This window comes from Varanus komodoensis, unplaced genomic scaffold (genome assembly GCF_004798865.1).
Source record: "Varanus komodoensis strain SLA01 unplaced genomic scaffold, ASM479886v1 scaffold4, whole genome shotgun sequence".
NCBI classification, from domain to species: domain Eukaryota; kingdom Metazoa; phylum Chordata; class Lepidosauria; order Squamata; family Varanidae; genus Varanus; species Varanus komodoensis.
The window spans coordinates 51,371,698-51,385,010 of NW_025335941.1; the positions used below are offsets into that span (position 1 = coordinate 51,371,698).

The 13,313-nt window shown below is 40.1% G+C and overlaps 1 protein-coding gene across 3 annotated transcripts in view; it reads right to left on the reverse strand.

The window, feature by feature from the left end:
• GRIA4 (glutamate ionotropic receptor AMPA type subunit 4) overlaps positions 1-13,313 on the reverse strand; it is a 276,464-nt gene that overhangs the window by 49,739 nt on the left and 213,412 nt on the right. For 2 of the 3 annotated variants that reach the window (XM_044442477.1, XM_044442476.1), the window contains exon 10: positions 1,659-1,865. In XM_044442477.1, coding sequence (XP_044298412.1) covers positions 1,659-1,865 — 207 coding nt within the window. Of the gene's footprint in view, positions 1-1,658; positions 1,866-12,485; positions 12,519-13,313 lie in introns of those variants that run through there. The other variant, XM_044442478.1, reaches the window with a different exon arrangement.

The following is a 13,313-nucleotide window of genomic DNA, read 5'->3' on the forward strand; positions in this document are numbered from 1 at the left end:
TGCAACATCATTTTTGTACACAAGGAGCAACTCCCGTGCCTGCTCATAGCATTGCTCTTGAGTGCAAGGAGGAAGCCTCATAGAATCACTCAGTATTTGAATAGCTGTTCCTCGTGTGCAACAGGGATGCAGAAGGGCATTTGGGGGACTGCTCCTCATGTGTGGGAGCTGTCAGGGGATCTGTGCCAGGAGCAGCCACTCTTTGAGAGACTCTGTGAGCAGTCGGGGGACTGCTTTCCCCACGAGCTCCTCCTAATGGAGCATCCTGCTACCGGCCTTCTTCTGCCCCCACTGTAGCCACCTTTGTGGCAGCTGCTGATGTGGAAGTAGGTGGCCAGTTTCACAACTTGGCCTCCGAGAGCATTCATGGCCCTCCTCTCCATTGAGTTGTTTTTGGAAGACCAGGCCAAACACAACAGGAAGCCTACAAATGCTTAGACGGACAGATTCCGACCTGCTTTGTTCCAATCCTAGATGGAAATGTGGAGAAATTTATGCAGAATTCCTTGGCGGACTTGTAAAATGAAAAACATCTGGAAGTTCTGGAAAAAAGTTATCACCTATTTGGATAAGACTGGATATCCTATAGCTAGGAACCCAACGCACATCCTTCTTGAATATCTTAAGAAACAAGCATTAGGAACTGGTAGAAAATCTTTGAATAGCTGCCAAATCAAGTATAACTGCCTAATGGCATTGAACTATTATCTTCTATTATGGCATAGATTAATAAAATATGATATATTGCCTCAGTGGTTTAATTAACAGGATTTCACCCACAACAAAACCAAAAATTTGAATAACTTTGGATGCCATTCATTGTTTATATGTAAAATTAATTAATACATACTATATATTAAGATACCATATACAGTATCTTAAGATATAGTATGTATATTATATACACTATATATAATTAATATGTATGTAATACATAATTATGTGCTGATATAATACAAGAATTTATATTACATTACATTCTATTATATATTAATATATATTTAACACTGATAAATATTGAGCCTTTGCATTTTAGTGTACATTCTTGATGTGGATACTGGATTGCAATGTATTCATTGTGAATGTATGGAAAATTGGGAGAATGTAGGACAGCATTCCTGGGGCTCAATCCTTCCTGCTCATAAACCCTTCAACATGGAGGCCTCTGAGCATTCTGCACTGAGCAGAAGGAACTCCCCACATTATGGTTCAAGGGCCATTTTCACTAGTGCTGCGGAGGAGGGAAGAGCTGGAGATGTTTTTGCCTGCTCTCTGCATTCTCCTCCCCTTCCTGCTCCCAAGAAGGCCCATTCTGCCCTATTTCCAAGGTGACATTCCCAGCCAGGGAAAGGCAGCATTCTTCCTGCCTTCCTGTACTAGCTGTCAGGGTTGGGGGATGTGAGGTCAGAGCACAGATTCCCAGCTTTGAGGTTGGAGCTTTGTTTGCACCCTATAACCCTCCAGACAATGTTAGGGGTGAAAGGACTGCTTTCTTAGCTGCTGTGTTCATCTGTCTTATTTGTTATTGTGACTCTTTGTAATAAGTGTGTATTTTGTTTGTTTCTGCATTTATAATAAAAATGTAAAACCATCCTGCATTTCAAGTATGCTGATGAAAACTTTACGCTAAAACCTGCATCAAAAATGGATATGCTTACCCCATACACCAGCTCTCCCACCATCCCATTCCAGATTTTTGTGTTTGGATCCCTTGCTCCATATTTTCCATCAGGGACAATTGCAATTTTGTACTTGATGCCAATATGCTTTGCAATTTCTGATGCCAGGTCTACACAGTATCCTTCATACTTGTCATTCCCTTCAAACAGCTCTCTGTTTTTTTTCCACATAACATATGGAGCTTCCTACAATGAAAGAAGGATAACTGTAAAAGAGAAACACAGTGTATCGCCTGCCCAAAGAAACGTGTTGCTCCGTTACTTGAGTCGCATAGCGAGGTTGCATCACATATTATTGAACAGGTAATTATTACAAAATGGAGAAAGAGATTCACAAGAAAAGAAGAATAACACATATATGATTTACAGTACAAAACCGCCCATATATTCTAAGCAATATTCAGGTGACATTGAAATCCACTGTTTGAAATTCTATCTTTTATATGGAATAAAATAATAAAGTGATCATATTACTTTTAAGCATGGTTGTCAACAATTTTTCTTAATTAATCTGAATAACTGAACATTACTTTTAAATAATTTGGTATCTTGTTATAACCTCAATATAGGTGCTTCTTGGAGGTACTGAATAAAAGATTGAGTAACTTAAAATTTAATAAATTTTAGTTCTCACTGTGAGAAGGCAGGGGTTTATCTCATATTTTAAGTTTCACTGCCAGTTAGGTTAACATAGGACATTATTAACCTAACTGGCAGTGAAACTTAAACTTGTCAAATTATTACTCTAGCTAACGCCATATTGCCTGTCTTTAGCAGCTCTCCAAGAACTGATATCATGCTGTTAAGAGATTGTTTTTAACAGGAGATGCTGTAGAATAAACGTAGGACTTTTGCATACAGACTGTGGAACAATGGCTTCCCTGCACACTATAAGCTGACATGGAAAAGTCATTGTAACCACGGGAGCAATTGCAGAAATGTTAGTTACCAACTGCTTGTCGTTTTAATTTTGGCATTGTATCAACATCTAATTTGTGGAAATACATCAAGTATTCTCAAATTAACTAGCATTTCAATTCAAAAGTTATAAATATGAAATAAAAAGGATTATTTGACAAAGCTGAATCTCTGGACCTGAAGAGCAAACCAAGACACAGAGGTTGTCATTAAAGTCACCGTTTGCCAATAGTTACCTCGTAACAGTCCCTCAGTTACATCTCAGTTTTTCTCATCTACTCTCATCTACTTTCTCATCTGCTTTTTCTCAGTTCTTCTCATCTACTTTCATTGAACAGTGGCTACAGTTGGCAAATGTTGCCTCTTCTAAGTATAACCACAGAGGCCCTCTGCTCCACCTACTTTACAGCCTTTGTACTACATCTAAATAGATTATGTAATAAGTCACAGACAAAATGTCCATCAGTCAAATACTTACTGGGGCTATGATGTAGGAACTACTTTGAAAGCAACAGAATATGTTTATTTAATACATAGTCATGATCATTTTTAATACATTGTAATGGGACCCCAAGTTTACCTGGAATATGTCACCTAGATAGTGTTCTCTTATGGAGCAGGAGACCATCCATAATATCCATGAAAGCAGTTTTTATACGTATATGTAAATTCATCTTTTGATGTTTACTAAGGGATCCTTAATTCAGCAACAGCAGGGAGTTGGACCCGATGGCCTTCTTGGCTCCTTCTAACTCTACTATTCTATGGTTCTATGAATTAGAAGATCCACAGCCTTCTCTTTGAAAGGCATCTTGGTTGCACCCTTACTGATGTTCTTCTCCAATGTGCTAATGAAGGGGAGTGCTCAGTCTATTCTACAGTGCATTCACAGTTCACAAGGGTACTGATGAGATCTGATGGGCATGACCTTGTGGACTGAAGGTGTGCCCTAGAAAATGCTTTGGAAATCCTCTGCAACACACAGGAGTTCCTTGGCTGGTCAAACCAATATTGATGCACTCTTTGCAGAGAGAGAGTTTCAGGACCACTGGCCTAGATGAACAGCCAACTCAACAGAAACACCTTGGTTTTTCAAGGACAAACTCATTTAGATCTACATGGTTGTTACACAATACACATGAATATTCAGATTCGGGTATCTGATGCATTCAGAAAATGGTCATCCTTGTATAGACTGCACTTCAAAACCTGTTTCACTTTCCACTTGTTCAGCTTCTACCTTTTCAAAGAATGGCACTTCTATGTGGTGTGACCAAAAGGGATCCCTCATATGTAGTCTGACATGATAAATCCATTCTGACAATTCAATTTTCTACTCCCTCAGCCTCATGTGTGAACTTTATTGACAGCTTTGAGAGATCTGTTTCTGAGACCACTGTAACTGAGGTAATTGCCACACCAGCAGATTTGAAAGATCACACACATATTTTTAAAGAGCAAAACCAGAGGGAATTTAAAGAAAATTCTCCCTTTTGCAATGAATGTGATCACTGTATTTTTCCTGTCAGCAAAGTTACAGTTGTGGAAGCTCCTCAGGACTTAGAATACCTGAAATTTTTGTGGAAATCTAGTACCGAGATACTATAATGGTGTCCTGAAAAATGTTATCATGTATGGTGCCAAGAGACAGGCCTGAGAATTATTTAACTTTCCATGGTGTATACATCTGTGTATACATCTATACATGGTGTATACATCTGTGTTTCTTTTGATCAACTTCTGCCTCCGGTTGAATAGGTAATAAGCAACACTATGTTGTGTGTTGGGGTACAACTGGTGATGGTCTTCATAGCCACCACAAGTTGAAAAAAGTAGATAGCTTGTGTGATGAATGTACAGTCTATTCTTTGTTGGGTTCCATCTTATAGCCCAATTTGTCTATATTGCTTCCACATAAACACTACAAAAGTCAACCTGCATTGGGAAGATATCTACCTACCATTTTATTTATTGATTTATTATAGTTATATTCCACTTTTCTCCCTTGGTGGGACTCAAGATGGCTACATGTGGTTCTCCAGTGGTTTCCCCTCCAAGCTCTGGGCCTGCCTTATGTACCTTCCAACCAAACTCTGAGACATTTCATCTGACGCGGTTCTAATAATAGCAAGATTGGAACACTCTGGAACAAGTTTATATAATATAATTCCACAAAAAATCCACATTTTAAGTAGTTCATGACAAAGTACTGAACATAGATAATCAAAGTGGTACAAGATTTACTTACAGAAATCAGATATATAGAACAATGGTTAACATTTAAAATCACAGCTTGGTGTTTGAAACAATAGATTTCGCAATGCAGACAAATGCTTCACAATCCTGCTAGTATACAGCTCACAAGGGAATGCTTTTAAAATCATTAGATCTAAAATAACTGGGCATCTATCTTCTATGTTTAAGTTATAATGATAAAATTAATTTTGTATTTCCTAGAGATCTGGAAAAAACTTATAATTTGGGGAAAAATCTGCCAATGGTTTAAATAGTTGTAATTCTTACAAATAGACCTATCAAATTATTAACCTATGAATATTTTAATTTGCTGCCTTGCCCATGAATTTCCTTGTTAGTCATTTTTGTTTTAGAAAAAAGGAAGGAAGGAAGGGACAAACTTAACAAAAAATTAGTGAGTGGAGAGTTACAACACTTATGAAGCTTAATATATGTCTGTCCACATATCTTATAATAAAATATTAAGTGGAATTGAATGGAAATGCTGATAATATTTCCGCTGCTGCATCTAAATGCTGCATCTAAATGCTGATAATATATCTGGTAAATGTGGAAGAATCAGGTTTTTCCCTGTTTACCTGCTTGGTGCTACAGATCTCATCCCTGGAATTGCATTGGTTAAAATTAGTTCTCTGAATTGGAACATTTATCTGTGCACCTGCATAGACCACACCAGACCTTTTACATTTCAAATGTGCCTGGTGGTCTTACTGAATTGTTGAAATCCCTAAACTGACTGGCCTTTCCTTGGTCACTTTCCCTACCTGGCAAAACCCAGTTCTTTGGAAGAGGCTTTCCACCTCCCTCCCCCCTCCTTCCCTCTCTCTCTCTCTCTCTTTCTTTTGGGTTCTAAGGGAAGATTTTACTGCTCTGGGACTTGTCTAGGCAAGTGGGTGTGGTTAAACCAGTGACATATTATCAATGGATGAATGAAACAAAGGTGAAGTTGTTTTATGGACAATATCTAATCAGCATTTCAATGAAACAGGGACAACAAAGACACATCTTTACAAAACAAGCAGCTGTCTCAGGGAGAAAGGAAGTATGGTTACCCTCCAAGACTTACGTCTAACTTATGTGAGAAAGGAAGGAATGGGCATGACTGCAGCATTTGGTTCATCAGTCACCTACGTTTCTTTTGGTACTTATCTTTTTCACACGTAATAAGAGAAGCTTTTTCTAAGTTGTGGCTTCTGCACCATGCTCATGTGTCACCACCAAACACTAGAGATTGGGAGGATCTCAGAAGAGGCATTCCCTCTTGCGTAAGAAAAATGTCCTTTTCTACGACGAGGCCTGCTGGCACTACTTTGGGGTGGTAGTGACAGTGGTAAATTACTTGGTTGGCTCTAGGACACCTTGCTGGTGCCCCCCAGAAGTGTTTTTCCTGCACCTCTCATCATATACCTACTTGCTAAGACGTAAATGCATGTTCCCTAGTTAGTGTGTTTAGGACAGCAGCCTAATTGTACCATTGTACCATTCTACAAGTCTCTTTAGGTTTAAGTCCTATTGTATTCCATGGGACTATTTTCTAGGTATGTGTGTAGAGAGCTTTAGTCTAAATCAATGCTTATTTAATCAGCTACCACCTCTAAAACATTGTCATAACAAGAGGTGGGCAGTCCAATGCCATTCAAATGTTTTGGACAATACCTCCCGCAATCTCTCACCATTGGCCATGATGTACTGGAAGTTGTAGGACAAAATATTTGTACAGCACGGGGCTATCTGCCATGAACCTTTCTGGGGACTATTGAGGGATGTGTCTGGGCACAGAATAATATATTTAATCATTACTAGAACTCACACAGTTCAATGTACAGTTCTCTGTTGTTCAAGAATTGATTCATTTTTCACACACACACATTTAGATTTTATTATTTAAGAACACTGCGTGTGACCTAGTTCTCTACCTAATTTAAATAAGAATTCTTATTCTACAAAATGTTAACTAAGTGTTATCTCCAAGCTCTCAGTTTTCATTTTAGCCTTTAAATAAAATTTATATGTTCACAATGTGAATAAACAGACATCTAATCACATTTACTGTACAACCAAAATATATTGTTTTATCAAAGAACACAATGAGAAACATTCTAATTGGGTAGTGTTCATATTTTTTATATCCTGTGTCCGTCTATGACTGAAATAGCTTTACACTAAATGAAGTGCAGGAATGTAGAAAACAAGAGAACAACAAACAAATTGCCAAGCGCTTTATTAAAGCATGCCATGCAGGAAAGACTCACGAATAGAAACCCGTTTTCCACAGACTGAAAAGCCAGGCATTACTGATCACAGGAACTATTCACTTAATGGAGAAATTGACCTGAACAGCTCAAATTGTAATTTTCATTGGCACTGAATTAACATTCCTTTAATATGAACAACTCAGTAATGGAGCGTATGTCCCTCATTTAAGTGTTTTTCATTTGGGGATGTTAGACAAATAAGCAAATTCACAACATTCTGCAGACTTCCTGCAGCAGTTCATGTGGGTGAGTATGTTTAACTGGTTGAAGAAACTGACAATGTTGCTGTCAGTGGAAGCCAACACTAGACATGACTTGCTTTCAAAATTATGGGCTGATGTGAGAGCAAAGTACTGAATTTTTACACTTTCCAAGTGACATTTATGTGAGCAATGGTTTTATCTATTAATCGCAACTCAAAAATGATACAGTGAACAGTTCTTATACCAAATGTTTTGATCTGAGGACCAGATTCCATGGCATTTGTAATATGGGCCAGAGGCCAGATTTTAAGCAGGGTGGAATGGTGTCTAGGCTAGAAAGGGATGCAAGACAGGGATAAATGTGGTCCAGAGATAGCACTAGGCCACATGAGCCTCATATGCTCCAGAGATTCTGGTGTGTGGAAGCCATAACATCAATGTTGTTCTGCACAGTGAGCCTCAGGGATTGCAAAGTGAGGCCAAATGTGGCCTACTGAGATCTCAAATTTTACGAGATTTAACTTCACATGGCAAAAGGCCTCCAACCCAGCAAGAAAGCAAAGATTACATGAATCCATTGTTTTACCTTAGTCCCAGGACATGCAGAAGACTAGTCAAAACTAGGTGTTCATTGAAATATCCTGAATAAATTGCAGAATCTATTTCCCAGTCCTCTCCAGAATTTGGGTGGAATGGACTGAGACTATTCTTTGCTCTACCAAAGCCTTTTAGACTGGAACCTATACTTTTGTTCTTGAAAGATGGAGTATCATGGTTAATCCTGTCCTACAAGGTGATTTATTGAGCAAATGCGTATATTCACACTCCTGAATCTTGGTTCCCATAGCCAGCATATGTTAGCTTATCTCAGGACCATTCCATGTTACAGCAAGATGCATCCACCTTTGGCCTACTTCTCCCACTAACAAAGTCACTGGAGCAAGTGTGATGTAAAATCATCACATTACTAGTCCCCTCATGCCTACTCGCATTACGATCACCTCACTCTCATAACCAGTAAAGTATAGCAGGGATATAGAAATACTGCTGTGATTACGTTACATCAGTTGTTTTTCCATTCTGCATTACCATGGAGACGTGTGAAGTTAATAGCATCCATCTCCCTCCAAGCTAAATGTTCAGGAGAACTTTTAAAAAGTGCTGTAATGTTCACTCTCCTGGGTGACTGGAAAAAAGTAGTTACATGAATGCACACTAAGAAGTGGTGGCTATCAAGCACTAGTCTCATTCCTGCTTTCAGATCTGTGGACAATTCACAGAGGTTAAAAGCCAAAGTATCACACAGCAAAAAGGTAACATAAATCCTAATCTTATGGCCTCTCCTAGTGTACTGCTGTGTAATAGGTCCCACACATTCAGTATAGCTCCTCTGTACTAGTGAAACTTGTTTCAACTATCAATTGTTTCGAGGCTTATCACCTACCTTGGCCTTTGCTACGGAATTACTCAATAAATGAAGGACCTGCAATTCACATCTGTCAGCTATGAGGAGATGGCCTATACTAAGCAAATCATAATTGTGGCTCCATGGGCCATACATGGTAAATAATACAATGAGGTGTTCTCATGAGACACAAAAATTGTTTTTAGCAATATTGGCTGTGGGCAACAAAAGCTCATGCCATGATGCCACAGCACTCTACACCTACTTGATTTTATGATCGGGAACCTAGTCCGGTTGGCTTTTGGGGGTTTATTTAAGCCACGGTGACTTATTTCAATTGCAGTGCAGGCTAGGCCTGATTTCCATGATATAGCGATGATGCTTACAGCTAAGGCCAGTCTGTACCATCCCACATCCTGGCAGATAAGGCTATCAGTGGGCCATTTCCACAATAAAAATAAGCTACTGTGTCTTATTTAACCCACAGCGGCTTATTTAAAGTGCACCATGTACAGGACATGATTTCTGTAATCACTGCTCAGGTGTGGCTTGCCATGTTATCCAAACCCAGGGAGCATAGCTTGATGGAGGAGGAAGCACCCCCTGCATCAGTTACTTGGAGGACAGTTTCCTCCAACAAACTATGCTGCCTAGCTGTGGATGATACAGATACATAGAAACAGAGTGAGTCAGAAGGGGCTCCTGGGCCATCTAGTCTGACCCCTGGTTCCAGCTGGCTCCACTCATGACATGACTTCTGCAACGCGCTCTACGTGGGGCTACCCTTGAAGACGGTCTGGATACTTCAATTGGTTCAAAATAGAGCTGCCAGGCTGCTGACGGGGACTGGGCGTTATGTTCACATGACTCCAGTCCTCCGTCAGCTTCACTGGCTTCCCATTGAAGTCCGGGCCCAATTCAAGGTGTTGGTGATGACGTATAAAGCCCTAAATGGCTTGGGTCCTGGTTACCTGAAGGAGCGCTTACGTCCATATATGCCCGCCCGCCCCTTGAGATCTGCGGGAGAGGCCCTTCTTCGGGAACCCTCTGTGAAAGAAATTAGGAGGGTGGGTACTCAGATGAGGGCTTTCTCTGCGGTGGCGCCTAAGTTATGGAATGCGCTCCCCAGAGAGGTTCGCCTGGCGCCGTCGTTATTTGTTTTTCAGTGCCAGACGAAGACCTTTTTATTTAAGCGTCATTTTAATTGTTAATATTATTGGATTTTATCTGGCCAGGGTGGCTTATTTTATATTGTTATTTTGTATTTTAACTTAATGTCTGCATTTTACAAACATTTTAACTTAATGTTATAACTTAATGTTTGTATTTTAACTTAATGTTGTGAGCCGCCCCGAGGCTTCGGCGAATGGGGCAGCATAAAAATGTTTTAATAAATAAATAAATAAAAATGTCCAGCCTATCCTTAAACACCCTCACCGATGGGGCTTCAACCACCTCCTGTGGAAGCCCATTCCATACCCTCGGGGTCCTGTCAGTAAGTATTTCCAGGCATCCACCCTAAATCTTGGTTCCCTGAGCTTTTGAACGCCTCCTGTACTCCACTGCAAGGGGGAAAAAGTCATGACCCACCTCTGTGTGGTACCCCCTCACATACCTGTATGTTGCTAGCAGGTCCCCTGAGTCTCCTCCTCATGAGGCTGAAAAGACCCAGCTCTCCTCATATGGCTTACCCTGCAAACCAGCCACCATCCTAGTGGTCCTTTGCTGCAACCTTGCTAAACCCCTCTTGTAAAGAGGGGTACAGAACTGAACACAATACTCCAGCTGCAGGTGCACCAGTGCAACAAGCCACATCCGAGAATTGTGACACTCACATGCTGCAGTTAAAATATGCTCTGGTGGCTTATTTTGATTGTCCAAACTGGGCCTCTGATTGTATTATATATCATGGTAGGTAAGACTATCTGCCAAACATGTTCCTACCTTGTACATCACCTTCAAGCTATCCCAAGCTGAAAGTGTCATTGCTGTATATCAGACTTTGCAGAGGTAAAGCACTGATTCCAACAATCAGGCCCTTCTTGGTGCCACTTACTTAGAGTAAGGAAGTGGGTGATAGTTGCAAAGGCTTCATTTATAATGTATGTAACAGCTGTCGCAAGTCCAGCATCTGTGAGAGCTGGGAATGGCATAACACAGAGGATGGGCTAACTTTGCAGAAACCCAACAGGGATTCTCCCTGGAGCAAAGCATGCAGTAAATAATTCCTAGCTGTAGTGCAGAACTACAAATTGTCAAAGTCTAGGGCTGGAATTTTCAGGTTTAAAAATCCAAATGAATGTCTCGGAAGATCACATCTTGCTTTCATCTCCTCCTGAGATGGCATCCATCTCCTATACTGTCATTTTCTTGCTTCAAGTTTACTTTGGATTGTTTTCTCTCATGTATGAGTGCCATGTGTAGGAAATGCTAGCAAACATATGGCTGCCAAAACCACTTGGTTGTTTCAAACACATATGATATAAGCAGAGTCCACTGCAGAGTCTGTGGGACAGGATACATTTAAACACTGAAAAGCAGTCAGTCACACCAGTCCATGTGCAGTGGCTGCCATACACGGAAGCTATATGATTTAAATTTTCTGCACAGAACCACCTAAATGCCAGTTTTGTGCAGAGGTGAGTGGGATTCCTGGGGAACAATGGTTCTTCCTCTCCAGTGTGCTCAATGCTCCTGGGTGTGCAGAGTGGTTTATTACCACCTGGGGATATTCTGGGCTGTGCTGTACCTGCCCATCACACTCTGTGCTGGTGTGGACTAAAAGCTTCCTTTTCTCCAGCAGAAGTGGTCTCCCTCCAAGGAAGGGGGTCCTCTTGTTGGAAAAAGAGACCTTTCACTGGAGAAAGCTCCTTTGGTTCATGGAAGGAAAACTTTTCATCCAACTCTGTGTATCCAGAACCTACCAGAAAGAGCAAGTTCCAGGATCCTGAAAATGTGTCTGTTCTGACCAAAACTTGTGGTTCCGGCCTGGATTATATGCAGAGATGAACTCTACACCGTCTTTCATTTGGTGCATCACAGTGGGAAGCAGTTTTGCTCCACTTGGTCTGAATGACTTACAACAAGTTGAATTGTTGCAAAAGTAAATGCCACCTGCACCCTGAAGTTTGCTGCATGGGCTCTGTATCAACAAAACAGGGAGGGATGCAAATTCAGTCACCTTTTTCCTTCTCCTATAATTTGTTTAATTCTTAAATAGCATGCTGCAGGAATCCTTGGCATGCCACATAAAACTCATTCAGATCCTTGGTCTGGAAAATGAAACTACAGTCCTAGGAGTGGCTGACTTCTTTTGCAGAGATAACATTTATTATGCACATCAAAATGCTTCATTGCAAATGAGACAGAGGCTTTAAACAGTATTCCATGTCTTTCTTTTTTTCTTGTTTTGCAAGCACCATTTAGTTGCTCCTAAACCTGAAAGTACTTTACAATCATTTACCCTGTACATATGTGAAAGCCTCAATTTAAAGATTGGTGTTGGAGGAAAAATTCAACTGAGAGCGCCTTGAAATCTCATCATTTTCTTCACAGCTTGCCAAGTTGAAGATGGAATGCCACCTTTTTAGGCATTTCAGAATAGTCACAGAGCTTTATTTTTTTTCTTGATGGTTCAGTGCCTGGTCATCCAGTCAGAGGATCAGAAATCCATATGGAAAAATATAGCTCAATGCTACTATATTGGAGATTAATGCTTGAGCCTTATTTAGGAAAGTTCGCAGCAGCAGGGGGCTCTTTTCTTCCTTGATCAATTTCTTAAAATAGGATTCTTCATCAGAGGCTGAAAAGAGGAGGACTGTACTGAAGTATGATTTTTCCATTATGGTGTCTTTTTTTTTCAAAGGAAAAAGTTACATTTCTTATAAGTCCCATGCAAGAAAAGGTCTATGCAATCGGGTTAGGTTTACACTCTGTTCAGAATGTTAGTTCTTTCCATCCTAGAATGATAATCCTCAAGGGGTGAATTGTCAGAACAATGCAACGCCTATTGCACACAAATATCCAGTACCACGCTTTATACCTTGGACTTGTTTTCAATTCATCAATTTAAAAATCAAAATTTAAAAATAAAATCTGATTAAGGAACACCATGTAAAACGCTCCATACCTTGTTTAAAAGGAATCTCATCTGAAATGGCTGGGGAAGGAAAACTGAAATTTTGTCTACTGAGATATATGAAAGGGGCAGAGTACCAAGTTGATTAAAAAAGAACACACTAGCCAGACAAAGGTCATCCTTTGCCAGTCTGCTTTGACACCACATCAAATTCAAAGGGCAAGACTGACTTCAGAAGAAAAGAGAATGTGTGAGCTACCCTATTCAAGGCACTGTTTCCTTTGAAAGAAGCAGCAGAAGTGAAGTTTTGTTGCATTCTAATACTACTACTGCTAAACATGTTGGCTAAAATCAATCCAAAGTTTAGTACTTTTAAGTCTCATTGATTCTATAGAAAGAATCAAGCATACACCGTATTCCACATGCTTAAATCTACAGGACTCAAAAGTGCTTCACTTCCATTGGACTGTGAATACCGTTTCGTTCAGTGATACTTTGACACTGGAAAATAATGGAAAA